Source organism: Globicephala melas, chromosome 15 (assembly GCF_963455315.2).
Source record: "Globicephala melas chromosome 15, mGloMel1.2, whole genome shotgun sequence".
NCBI classification, from domain to species: domain Eukaryota; kingdom Metazoa; phylum Chordata; class Mammalia; order Artiodactyla; family Delphinidae; genus Globicephala; species Globicephala melas.
In genome coordinates, this window is record NC_083328.1 from 22,082,637 (window position 1) to 22,096,539 (window position 13,903).

The window sequence follows — 13,903 nt, forward strand, 5'->3', positions numbered from 1 at the left end:
GTTTCAAAAAGAAAATAAAAGCTATATGCCATTTGGAATTAGATTTATTCACTGTTAGGAGATATAATGTCCCCTCCAGAATCTTGGAATCTTTAAAAATTAGAAAGAATTGGACTTTCCCGTGGTTAAGACGCTGTACTTCAAGGGCACAGGTTCAATCCCTGGTCAGGGAACTAAGATCCCACGTGGTGTGACCAAAAAAAAAAAAAAGAAAGAAAGAAAGAATAGTGTTATAAAGATGTATATCAATTTCCATACTTTATGGAAATTAAGTGACATCAAATTTCTGTTGATCAAGATATATTTATTGTATTTCTGTGTGATTTAGATTGATCAACCGAATTTTTCTTACCTTGCAGAATTCTAACCATTATATTATTTCTCTCCCATGTGTTTTAACATCTTTTCACTAGATGAACTCTTTGCCAGTTAGAATTTCTTCTTCTTTGTTGTATATCCCACACACACTGCCTACTTATGTGCTCAATAATTATGGAATTCAGTTGTTGAATTCAGATTTTATGACTCTATTCAGGCTCAAGTTGATGAAGGAGTCCCTCTGAAGATTTGCTTATCTCAGTTCTGTAAATGGATTCAGAAGATTCAGCAACAGAAGAAAATTACTTTTGCTACTAGGGTTTCAGATATTTCTACTTCTGAAGTAAAATTATGTGCATTTGTTACTTGGTCAGGTAAAAAAAAAAAAAGTATCTATCAATCATAAATGAGTAGTGTTGCCACCGTATAATTCTTTATCTCTGGTAGGAATTATACTTGTTAGCTTCCTGGGCCACGAAAAGAAATCTGAGTGTCTAGCAGATGTTAACCAAGAAAAGTAAATTTATTCATATTTTAAATTTTTTAAATGCCTTAAAAATTTAAGCCCTAACTTTAAAGAATCTTTCTAGACTGCTCCTCTCTGTTCTCCTGAATCCAGGCAAAGACTGGTGAAAACTCTTAGCATGCTATTTTCTATAACTTTGAAAAAAAAGAGTCCTTATTCAACTCACAACCTTTGCTTTTATACTTTCACACTTCTAATGTAGACATCAAGGAAAAAATGGGCCATTTAAAGTAGACCTTTTCTATGCCCATGTTAGAACATTCCCGTTAATAGTCATTGATAGCAGTGCTGTGCCATTGATAGCATAGCACTGATAGTCTTGGGTCTGTATGATCAGGCCACTCAAGATGGCTGTTCTCTTGTTCTCTGTACATCCCCTGATTGACCAGTCCCTGCTTTACTTAACACCCTACTCATATGACTGACCTCCCCTCTTAATACATACTTGCCCCTGGCCCCAGCTAGTGATTGTTCTAATCTTTAGATCAGAATATCTCCACCATGATAGCTTATCAAAGGGGCATAAGGGCTTGCTCCTCAGCTGGTTTCCCTGGGAACTCATGAGCCAACCTGATGTCAATTCCCCCGGTAACACTTAGCAGAAGACTGCTGCCATCTGCTTCGCGTGGTGGAGTTTCGCTCCAAGACCTTGCTTCAGACATGTATGATCCCCCTGTTCATTAAATCCTTGATGTCTGTGTCACCGATTCAGGCTCTTCATTCTGTCTTGAGGTTGGGCAAGTACAGGGCTTGCAGGCCTGTGGGGTATAGCCCAAAAGGGTCCCTGTAAGATGTTTGGTTTCTCCATTACATTAATATTTTCTAGAATGTTGAAAGCAGATAATCTTTTCCATCTAGACCTTGTAATGTGACACCTTACTCTTCTTCTGAAGTATCTGTGTTTTAGTGTGTTTTTAAGAAATCATTTTGAAACTTAATTACCAACCTAATTTCTTAATAGTAAGTTTTGAATAATTGTTAGATATTACCAGGGCAATTAAATCTTACTCTTCTTTTATATATTATGTAGTATGTTATATATACCATATGTAGTATATATTATATTTAAAATATAGTATACTATTATAATATATGCTTTCATATATTATTCTAAGTCCTGCTATTCTGTTTTATGTCATCTTTCACCATTTTATTTGTAAATGATAGCATAAGTAAAAACTGCTGGCATCATTGACTTTGTTCTATTTTAATATACTTAATGCAGACTGGGACTTGGGAGTTTGCCTGGAGTATGAGTGTAAAAGAAAACAGTTGTTAAAACCTGTGTTCCTTAATTCTTGGATTGATCTCAGAGTAACTTACAAGGTAAGGGTCAAAGATGGGGGCATGTTCACTTTCTTTCTATTAAAAAATGATTAAACTTTATCCCACGCATGGGTATGAGTTTCTACAAACAAAATATTTTGTTTTGAAACATTCACATAAATACTTTTCTTAAAGTATATAGAACAACACAAAAATAAGCACATTCCAAATCTAATAGAATAAAAATTATGAGAAGTAAATGGTTAATACCTAGCCCCTAAGGGACCTCCCTGGTGGTCCAGTGGTTAAGACTCCACACTCCCAATGCAGAGGGCCCGGGTTTGATCCCTGGTCAGGGAGCTAGATCCCACATGCCACAACTAAAGATCTCACGTGCTGCAACAAAGATCCCACAACTAAGACCCTGTGCAGCCAAATAAATATTAAAAAAAACTGTTTTAAAAAAATACATAGCCTTTCAAATAGTAATCATTTTTTAAGACATATTGTCTTTTATTTGACTAGATTTTCTACAGAAGAAAACCAAAAGGACTAAGTGGTGCCCTGCAGGAAGTGGGAATAGAATTCTTGGGACGAGAACATTTCGGTTAGTATAATTTAAAATTTTATTATGTAAGTCATTCTATTTTTATACAGTCTTTCATTTGAACCTCATTTTTTGATGATATCATTAACAAGGAATATGCTTCAGCCTGAAAAAAGCCCTAATCTATACAATTCAAATTGTTTCCAAGATTTTCAAATTACCACTTTCATAAAATATTGTAAGATAAAGACTGTCATGTAGTGGCTTTCTACTTGCTAAAAAGAATGAAAAGAATTAGCCAAATCAAATGGAGATTATAAACAAATGCCCAAATAATACAGTGGACTAGGGAAAGAACTGAGCAAGACTATTAGATTACTCATAAAACATGGTCCCTACAGAATGTTGGTCATATATTATTTTTTAATTTTAATTTTATTGGAATATAGTTGATTTACAATGTTGTGTTAGTTTCAGGTGTACAACAAAGTGATTCATATATACATATGCATATATTCATTCTTTTTTAGATACTTTTCTCATATAGGTTATCACAGAATATTGAGTAGAGTTCCCTGTGCTATACAGTGGGTCTTTGTTGGTTATCTATCTTATATATAGTAGTGTGTGTATGTTCATCCCAAGCTCCTGATTTATACCTCCCCCCAACGTTTCCCCTTTGGTAACCATAAGGTTTTTTCGATATCTGTAAGACTGTTTCTATTTTGTAAATAAGTTCATTTGTATCTTTTTTTAAAAATTAGATTCCACATATGACCAGTATCATATGATACTTTGTATTTTTCTGTCTGACATACTGCACTTAGTATGATAATCTCTAGGTCCATCCATGTTGTTTCAAATGGCATTATTTCATTCTTTTTTATGACTGAGTAATGTTCCACTGTATATATGTACCACGTCTTCTTTATGTATTCCTATGTTCATGGACATTTAGGTTGCTTCCATGTCTTGGTTACTGTAAACAGTGCTGCACTGAACATTGGGGTGCATGTATCTTTTCAGATTATGGTTTTCTCTGGATATATGCCCAGGAGTGGGATTGCTGGATCATATGGTAGTTCTATTTTTAGTTTTTTAAGGAACCTCCATACTGTTCTCCATAGTGGTTGTACCAATTTACATTCCCACCAACAGTGTAGGAGGGTTCCCTCTTCTCCACACCTTCTCCAGCATTTACTGTTTGTAGACTGATGATGGCCATTCTTACCGGTGTGAGATGATACCTCACTGTAGCTTTGACTTGCATTTCTCTGATAATTAGTGATGTTGAACATTTTTTCATGTGCTTTTTGCCATCTGTATGTCTTCTTTGGAGAAATGTCTATTTTGGTCTTCTGCCTATTTTTCATTTGGGTTGTTTGGGGTTTTTTTTGACATAGAGCTGCTTGAGCTGTTCGTGTATTTTAGAGATTAATCCCTTGTAGGTCGCTTTGTTTGCAAATATTTTCTCCAATTCTGTGGGTTGTCTTTTTGTTTTGTTTATGGTTTCCTTTGCTGTGCAAAAGCTTTTGAGTTTAATTAGGTCCCAATTGTTTATTTTTGTTTTTATTTTCATTACTCTAGGAGGCAGATCAAAAAAAATATTGCTGCAATTTATGTCAAAGAGTGTTCTGCCTAGGTTTTCCTCTGTTTTATAGTATCCAGCCTTGCATTTAGATCTTTGATCCATTTTGAGTTTATTTCTGTATACGGTGTTAGAGAATGTCCTAATTTCATTCTTTTACATGTAGCTGTCCAGTTTTCCCAGCAGCACTTATTGAAGAGACTGTCTTTTCTCCATTGTATATTCTTGCCTCCTTTGTCATAGATTAATTGACCATAGATGCGTGAATTTATTTCTGGGCTTTCTATCCTGTTCCATTGATCTATGTATCTGCTTTTGTGCCGGTGTAATACTGTTTTGATTACTGTAGCTTTGTAGTATAGTCTGAAGTCAGGGAGCTTGATTCCTCCAGCTCCCTTTTTCTTTCTCAAGATTGCTTTGGCTATTCAGGGTCTTTTGTGTTTCCATACAAATTAAAATTTTTGTTCTAATTTTGTGAAAAATGCCATTGATAATTTGGTAGGGATTGCATTGAAACTGTAGCTTGCTTTGGGTAATATAGTCATTTTGACAATATTGATTCTTCCAGTCCAAGGACACAGTATATCTTTCCATCTGTTTGTGTCATCTTTGGTTTCCTTCATCAGTATCTTATAGTTTTCTGAGTACAGGTCTTTTGTCTCCTTGGGTAGCTTTATTCCTAGGTATTTTATTCTTTTTGATGCAATGGTAAATGGGATTGTTTCCTTAATTTCTCTTTCTGATCTTTCATTGTTAGTGTATAGGAATGCAAGAGATTTCTGTGCATTAATTTTGTACATTAATTTTGTAATCCTGCATCTTTACCAAATTCATCAATGAGCTCTAGTAGTTTTCTGGTAGCAACTTTAGAATTTTCTATGCATAGTATCACATCATCTGCAAACAGTGTCAGTTTTACTTCTTCTTTTCCAATTTGGATTCCTTTTATTTCTTTTTCTTCTCTGATTGCCATGGCTAGGACTTCCAAAACTGTGTTGAATAGAAGTGGCGAGAGCCTTGCCTTGTTCCTGATCTTAGAGGGAATGCTTTCAGCTTTTCATCATTGAGAATGATGTTAGCTGTGGGTTTGTCATATATGGCCTTTATTATGTTGAGGTAAGTTCCCTCTATTCCCACTTTCTGGAGAGCTTTTATTATAAATGGATGTTAAATTTTGTCAAAAGCTTTTTCTGCATCTATTGAGATGATTCTATAGGGTTTTTTTTTTAACTTTTTATTTTATATTGGAGTATAGTTGATTAACAATGTTGTGTTAGTTTCAGGTGTACAGCAAAGTGATTCAGTTATACATATACATGTGTCTATTCTCTTTCGTATCCTTTTCCCATTTAGGTTGTTACATAATATTGAGCAGAGTTCCCTGTGCTATGCAGTAGGTCCTTGTTGGTTATCCTTTTTAAACGTAGCAGTGTGTACATGTCAATTCCAAACTCCCTTACTATCCCTCTCCCCACTCACCCCTGCCAATCATAAGTTTGTTCTCTAAGTCTGTGAGTCTGTTTCTGTTTTGTAAATAAGTTCATTTGTATCATTTTTTTTTAGATTCCGCATATAAGTGATATTTGATATTCATCTTTCTCTGACTTACTTCACTCAGTATGACCATCTCTAGGTCCATCTATGTTGCTGCAAATGGCATTATTTCATTCTCTTTAATGGCAGAGTAATATTCCATTGTATATATGTACCACATCTTCTTTATCCATTCTTCTGTCGATGGACATTTAGGCTGCTTCCATGTTTTGGAAACAACGCTGAACATTGGGGTGCATGTATCCTTTCAGACCATGTTTTTCTCCAGATACCTGCCAGGAGTGGGATTTCTCTATTTTTAGGTTTTTAAGGAACCTCCATACTGTTTTCCACAGTGGCTGCACCAATTTACATTCCCACCAACAGTGTAGGAGGTTTCCCTTCTCTCCACACCCTCTCCAGCATTTATTGTTTGTGGATTTTTTGATGATAGCCATTCTAACTGGTGTGAGGTGATATCTCATCGTAGTTTTTTTTTTTTTTTTGCGGTATGTGGGCCTCTCACTGTTGCGTCCTCTCCCGTTGCGTAGCACAGGCTCTGGACGCGCAGGCCCAGTGGCCATGGCTCACGGGCCCAGCCGCTGCGTGGCATGCGGGATCCTCCCGGACCAGGGCACGAACCCTTGTCCCCCGCATCGGCAGGCAGACTCTCAACCACTGCACCACCAGGGAAGCCCTCATCGTAGTTTTGACTTGGCATTTCTCTAATAATTAATGATGTTGAACATCTTTTCATGTGCCTTTTAGCCATCTGTATGTTTTCTTTGGGGAAATGTCTGTTTAGGTCTTCTGCCCCTTTTTTGATTGGGTTGTTTGTTTTGCTGATATTAAGCCACATGAGCTGTCTGTAAATTTTGGAGACTAATCCCTTCTCAGTCACATTGTTGGCAAATATTTTCTCCTAATCTGTGGGTTGTCTTTTCGTTTTGTTTATGGTTTCCTTTGCTGTGAAAAAGCTTTTGAGTTTAATTAGGTCCCATTTGTTTATTTTTGTTTTTATTTCCATCATTCTGGGAGACAGATCAAAAAAGATATTGCTGCGATTTATGTCAAAGAGTGTTGTGCCTGTGTTTTCCTCTAACAGTTTGATAGTGTCAGTCTCACATTTAGGTCTTTAATCTATTTTGAGTTTATTTTTGTGTATGGTGTTAAAGAATGATACTAGAGACAAATGAAAAGAAAAGCACAACGATCCAAAACCTACAGAATGCAGCAAAAGCAGTTCTAAGAGGGAAGTTTATAGCAGTGCAATCTTACCTCAGGAACCTAAAGCAACTAGAGAAAGAAGAACAAACAAAACCTGAACTTAGTAGAAGGAAAGAATTCGTAAAGATCAGAGCAGAAATAAGTGAAATAGAGATGAAGAAAACAATAGCAAAGATCAGTGAAACTAAAAGCTAGTTCTCTGAGAAGATAGACAAAATTGATAAACGTTTAGCCAGATTCATCAAGAAAAGAAGGGAGAGGACTCAAATCAATAAAATTAGAAATGAAAAAGGAGAACTTAACAACTGACACCACAGAAATACAAAGAATCATAAGAGACTAGCAACTGTATGCTGATAAAATGGACAACCTGTAAGAAATGGCCAAATTCTTAGGAAGGTACAACTTCTCAAGACTGAACCAGGAAGAAATAGAAGATATGAACAGACCAATCACAAGTAATGAAATTGAAACGGTGATTAAAAAAGTTCCAACAAACAAAAGTCCAGGACTAGATGACTTCACAGGTAAATTCTATCAAACATTTAGAGAAGGGCTTCGCTGGTGGCGCAGTGGTTGAGAGTCCGCCTGCCGATGCAGGAGACACGGGTTCGTGCCCCGGTCCGGGAGGATCCCACATGCCGCAGAGCGGCTGGGCCTTTGAGCCATGGCCGCTGAGCCTGCGTGTCCGGAGCCTGTGCTCTGCAACGGGAGAGGCCACAGCAGTGAGGGGCCCGCGTACCGCAAAAAAAAAAAAAAACCATTTAGAGAAGAGCTAACACCTATCCTTCTGAAACTGTTCCAAAAAATTGCAGAGGAAGGAAAACTCCCAAACTCATTCTGTGAGGCCACCATCACCCTGATACCAAAACCAGACAAAGATACCACAAAAAAAGAAAATTACAGGCCAGTACCAGTGGTGAATACCTGCTCGTGGGTCTCCTATGGGTGACTGCTCTTCACACACTCCCGAGACAGTGGGGGCAGGGCTTGGTGCCTGCTCTCGGATCTTGTATGGGCAGGTGGTCTCCACGCATTCCCGGGACAGCAGGGGCAGGTTTGGTGGCTTCTTGTGGATTTCCTAGGGGTGAGGGCTATCCGCGCGCTCCTGGGACAAAAGGGGCTGGGCCTGGCATCTGCTTGTAGGTCTCCTATGGGCAACCGCTCTCCGTGCACTCCCAGGACAGCGTGTGCAGGACTCGGTCATATATTTTCGAACTGTCTAACAAAATTTCACCTCCTCCCCTGTAAATGTGGGAAATCTTTCATTGGTAAGGCTGCCAGTAGCCTTACCAATGAAATTAGTAGATGATCAGAAAACCAACAGTATGTTCCAATTTCTGCTTAAGTGGTGGTATTTTTTTGCTATATTTCTTTACACTGGTACCACTAAATTCAGTGTTTGATATCTCTTTTCTCAGGGTTGGATGATTCTAGGAATACTGCCCTTCTTGCTTGGAAAATGATCAGGGATGGTTGCTTAATGAAAATTACAAGGTCCTTGAACAAGGTTAGTAGTGTCTTACCTCTTTATTCTGTTATTTCAAACTCCAGAAGTAATCATGGGCAAGTTGAAATGTAGATGTCATATATGCTATCATTTATAAATCAATCAATGATGACATTTTTCTTTTTTGTCATACAATGCGTACTAAAGAAATTATGAATGCAGAATGTCTAAAGCTGTTGGATTTGTCTGTGAAATCATAGGTTCCCACTAAGAGGAATCCTAACATTTTCACCAGAAATTTGAATGTGGATCAAGTTGAAGAAATATCAGCCTGCAACAGTAGCATTCATGATCCCAGCATATATGGTACGGAACCTAAAAATACAATAATATCCTACGAGAAAGTGCAAATGAAGTCAGTTGATGTGAATTTTCCTATAAAGGTACAGCAAGATCATTTACAACTAAAGGGCAATGTAAAAGCAGGCTGTCAGAATGTCAAAAGCTGTTTATCTCTTTTTAATACTGAGTCCTGGACCTCTCTGGGGCAGTTACAGTCTTCCAGTTTGAATACACCTATGCAGAAGCAAATAAACCAACATCTTGCATTTAATACCAATTCTGAGTCTTCAACAGTTGGTTCAGAATTGATACTGGTTTCAACTACCATTTCATCTGTTAATAATGTTTCTGATATGGAAATGAGTTCTGCTCTTGACAGTTTACCTATGTTGGCTGATTGGGAGGATGTAGCTTTACTGCCATCATCTCAACCTGAGCAGAATATGTATTGTATGCCTCCTATTAGTGACTCAAACTTAGACACTTCATTTAATTCTGGAGAAAGATTAATGGTTTTAGAAAAATCTGAAATGTTAAGTCAAGAAAATTTTGGAGGCACAGAAGAAACTCCTCAAAAATCTGATACCTCTAAGTCTATTGTGTATAAGAGTCCACATACTACTATTTATAATATAAAAGAAGCCAAAGATCCAGGTTCAGATGCTTTTGACTTTAAGTTACCTGAATGTAAATCAAGTAGCTTCAACAGTGTTAATGCCAATATGTCTCATCCTTTAGTTTTGGGGAAACTTCCTCTTCATTTAGGTGGTGCTAAGAGGAATCCATCCAGTCCCCTACCTTTCCCACCAGCAAAAAAACAGACCTTCACTATTCATGAAGAAAAGCCTACATCATCTAATGGCTCCCCAGGGGGAAGTTCTTCCAGGAAGGTTCTCCCTTCTATCTTAACTTCTACAGTTAATGTACAAGATCCTTGGAAGGGTGGGAAAATAACACCTCCTTTATGCAAGTGTGGCCGAAGATCTAAGAGACTTGTTGCTTCTAATAATGGACCGAACCATGGAAAAGTCTTCTATTGTTGTCCTATTGGGAAGTACCAAGAAAAGAGAAAATGTTGTGGTTATTTCAAATGGGAACAAACACTTCAAAAGGAGACAGCCAACAGCATAGTTCTGTCTCATTCCCCAGGGGGACACACTTTTAACTCTCCAGAAACAAGCCATATTTGTGACAGAAATGTAGATTTTTCTACTAAAAATTCATTGAGACTCAGACCTTCAATGAGGAATTGACTTTTTTTACATGTAAACTGTGTTTTTACCTCAATGTGACTTTTACTACAGTAAAGAGAAAAAAATTTGTATAGGGCTACAAGTTGTGAGGACATAGTGTATCTGAGCTCTGTAAGCTACACTGGGGCTATTCAACACATTCTCACACATATACACACTGAAAATAGAAAAAAGAATTTCACAGGCTTCTAATTTCATTCACCATTTATCTGATTTGTCTTCTGTTCATGTATGAATCCTGATTGCCCCTTGAATTCCCACACATTATGAGTATTCTGATAATGTCTTATACTATTTTATTTATATTTCACATATTAACCCATGCCAAATTTATCATACTTTTTTGAAGAGCCACAAATGAAATACTTGGTAAACTGTATTTATTAGATTAAATGTAATAAGCAGCAATACTAGTATATGATATCCTTGTTTCTTTTTATTGAATTATAATTGCCATTCAATATTATATTGGTTTCAGGTGTACAACATATGATACCCTTCTTTTGCAGTTAGACCTTGAAACAAATTTTAAACTATTTTTAATTATTTGAATAAAAATGTGACCAATAAAAATCACTAGACTGTTTTCAGGTAGATGCTTTTGTACTTTGAGAATTATGATAATCTAACATTTTAAGTTTTTCTAAAAACTTTTATAACTTACTTAGTTTTATTTCAACCCTTGAAAATTGGTTCTGATTTGTATGTCAACATATCAGAAGAATTATTCAACTAAGGTTTGAAATCCAACAGGTCAGAGATTCGGTTCAGAAACGCTTCTGTACTGTATGTTTAAAAGTTCCATGGCAGCTGATGGTATTCTGTTTATATTGCCAAATTATAAGAACATTGACACTAATGCAGAGGAATTTACTGAATATTTTAGTTCAGAATTCAGCCTATGATGTTATAACCACAAGATATTTTAAATCAATTAGTTTATAAGCATACTGTCACATTTTGAAATCACCTTTTCATAATCTTGTGGTTTTACAGAGCCTTATTTTATAGATACCATGATAAGTAATGAATTTAAATTGTTTCCCATTCTTTCTTCCTCAGTTCATTTCTTATCTTCCCACTAATAGTCTTTGGCAGCTCTTGAGTAAATTCTACCTGTAGATATCAAGGGAAGAAAATTAGCCCAGAAGTTTTCATCTTTAGACAATTATTAAAAGTCAATTATATAAAAGTTCTATTATGAACTCTAGGTGGAAGAATCAGGACACCCATTGGGGTGAGTTTTTGGTAACAACCAAAAAAGGGAGAGGGGTATTGTTGATATTTTTCTTGATATTTAGTACAGTAAGTCCCCTACACACGAACCTTCCATTTGTGAACTTTCAAAGATGCGAACATGCATCTGGTTCCAGCAAGGAACCCGAACCTGTGCCATCAGCATCAGGCGTGAGTGACATTGATGCTCGCCCTCTGCCTCCTATTGCTGACAATCCTTCAACTCTACCATCTCCCACCTCTTCTCCCTCCTCCAGTCAGTAACTCTTTTTGCCTATTCACTCGATGCCAGCCCCTGTATGCCAGCTGTTGTACTGTACTACTGTACTTTTCAAGGTACTGTACTTAAGATTAAAAATGTTTTCTTTATTTTTTGTATTGGTTTTTTATGTATTATTTGTGTGAAAAGTATTATAAACCTATTACAGTACAGTACTATATAGCCGATTGTGTTAGTTGGGTACCTAGGCTAACTTTGTTAGACTTAACGAAAAAACTAGACTTAATGAACATGCTCTCCAAACAGAACTTGTTCGAATATAGGGGACTTACTGTATTTACTATAAGTCAGGTAAGCCAAATGACCCAACAAATTAGTTTAAGGGTTTCATTTTAATCTCAAAGATTCTGATTCTTATCCGTGTCATTAGTTTAGTTTGGAATATTTGGTATAGCATGTTTGAGGAGAATGTTCATTAAAATGGAAAAAATAAACAGCTGAAAATTTCCAGAATACTAAGCAAATATTGTTCATAATCAGAATACCTACCTTCCTGGGATGTTTGTAAGGTGCTGTAGCTCTTTTTACATGCTCCTGAATCTCCTTCTTCAGTTGTTCTTGATCGTTTGACTTCTAATCAGGGTTCAGAACAATAAAAGCCTTTACTACCTAAAATAAATATTTGAACACCAGGAAGATGAGTTGTATATTCTTATGTTTTAGTGCGTCTTTTCTTTCTCTTAACTTGGGAATCTAATCTAAATACCTGATGCAGTGGGCCACAGGGTTTATTAGGGTCTGATCCCAGCTCTATGCCCTTAAGCCAGCCAGTTGACTCCCACACCTAGATTTTGTATCTAATACGAGAGCTTCTGGAACCCCTGCTTTGATTATGATCTGTACGTGAACCTCATCTAACTACATCTTAAACTCTACTTTCTGACCTGTTTCTGATCATCTCTGCTCTTGACTTCGTGCCTCATCTTTTATCTCCTTCAAAAAAGTTTTCTTTTGGAAACTTGGTAATGCACTAAGCACAGTCTTTTATATAACAACCCAGCCTGATATAGTCTAGCTCATAGGTCACCACCCTCAGTGTGGCCCTAATAAACAGTATTCTCATGGGTTTGCCATATCCTTATTGAAGGGAATAGTTCACTGAGTGAGACCGTCCACTCTTTATTCCATAGACATTTCTGCTGATGCGAGGCTATGAAGATTCCAGCAGTCACTTTGCTATTGCTCTGACCCATTTACCTGGCCTTCAATGATAAGGGTAAAAGTGGTGATGGTCCTTGCTCTATAATTGGCAGAAGACAGGGAAGAATTCATCACTTCATGCTCACAAATCCTGTTCCCCAAAGTTCACCCTTCCTTGAAATGTTTTAGGAAATCCTGCCCAGAAATTTTGGACCTTTACCGGAGAAGACAGAGGCCGTTCCTCATGTGTAGTCCCCTTCAAGAGTGTATTGGAATTCTAAATGTTCTCTCCTGGGGCACTGCCAGCACTGCGATTTACTGCCTTCCCCAGAGGCAGAACTCTAGGTGAGTCAATTAGTATGCACCACCAAATCCAGAATACCAGCCTAGGGTTTGCCATGGAATGATGCTGCCTTGTGGGCATAGTTCAGGAGAGTCACCTGTAAATTTTATGATTAAATATTCAGCACTTAAGAGGCTTAAATCTTTTTGAATTCACAGATTCATGTATATAGCTTGAAGATAAGTTGGCAACATTACCTATCTACCTTGGTCTGGAAGTAAATAGTTGATCAAAAATGGATTATTTGAGAGACTAAGTCACTCAGGACAACTAGTTAGTGAGAAGTGAAGACTTGCAGTTATAAAATTTTCACATTTTGGTCATTGCTTACCAGTGTGCAGTTTTACAACATTTTATGAGCAAATATTTCTGTCTTTACCAAAACACCTTGAAAATTTCTAAATTACATGTGCCATGGAGCAGTTGTGTGTGTATGCATGTATATAATTTTATCCTATCCATTTTTTGACATTTCATAGAATTTATTTGTATTTATGCCTGCTCTATTTCTTATCAACATTTTTATGAATAAAATAAATTATCCTTGCTATAAGTGAATTGTTCAAAGGCAAATTATTTTAAGAACTAGTGTCTAAATACTGGTTTGCATATTGATGACTTGTACACCTTGGGTAAAGTCTAATTTATCTTTATAAAAGTCTTTATAAACCATTACAGAAAATGATAAATTATTAAGGAACAATCTAACATGGTTAAGAGCATGAACTCTGAAGTCAGACAACCTGGGTTCAAGTCACACTTTGTGTGTAATCTCAGGCAAGTTAGGACACCTCTCTCTGCCTCGGTTTCCTTCTCTGTAAAAGGAATTTGTGAGGATTAAATAAGTTGACATA

General features: G+C 36.8%; 2 protein-coding genes across 11 annotated transcripts in view; one reads left to right on the plus strand and one right to left on the minus strand.

Moving 5' to 3' along the window:
• ERI2 (ERI1 exoribonuclease family member 2) overlaps nucleotides 1–13,903 on the plus strand; it is a 36,679-nt gene that overhangs the window by 3,563 nt on the left and 19,213 nt on the right. For 5 of the 10 annotated variants that reach the window (XM_030871404.3, XM_030871406.2, XM_030871407.2 and 2 more), the window contains 5 exons: nucleotides 536–692; nucleotides 2,070–2,170; nucleotides 2,636–2,717; nucleotides 8,427–8,515; nucleotides 8,716–13,591. In XM_030871404.3, coding sequence (XP_030727264.1) covers nucleotides 536–692; nucleotides 2,070–2,170; nucleotides 2,636–2,717; nucleotides 8,427–8,515; nucleotides 8,716–10,050 — 1,764 coding nt within the window. In that variant the 3' untranslated portion in view covers nucleotides 10,051–13,591. Of the gene's footprint in view, nucleotides 1–535; nucleotides 693–2,069; nucleotides 2,171–2,635; nucleotides 2,718–5,224; nucleotides 5,362–8,426; nucleotides 8,516–8,715; nucleotides 13,592–13,903 lie in introns of those variants that run through there. The other 5 variants (XR_004042671.3, XR_009559205.2, XM_030871412.3 and 2 more) reach the window with 5 other exon arrangements.
• Nucleotides 10,860–13,903, minus strand: part of ACSM3 (acyl-CoA synthetase medium chain family member 3) — a 28,384-nt gene continuing 25,340 nt past the window's right edge. Inside the window, 2 exon segments of the mRNA XM_030871436.2 lie at nucleotides 10,860–11,166; nucleotides 12,056–12,175. Of these exon segments, the coding sequence (XP_030727296.2) occupies nucleotides 11,083–11,166; nucleotides 12,056–12,175 (204 nt within the window). The 3' untranslated portion in view covers nucleotides 10,860–11,082.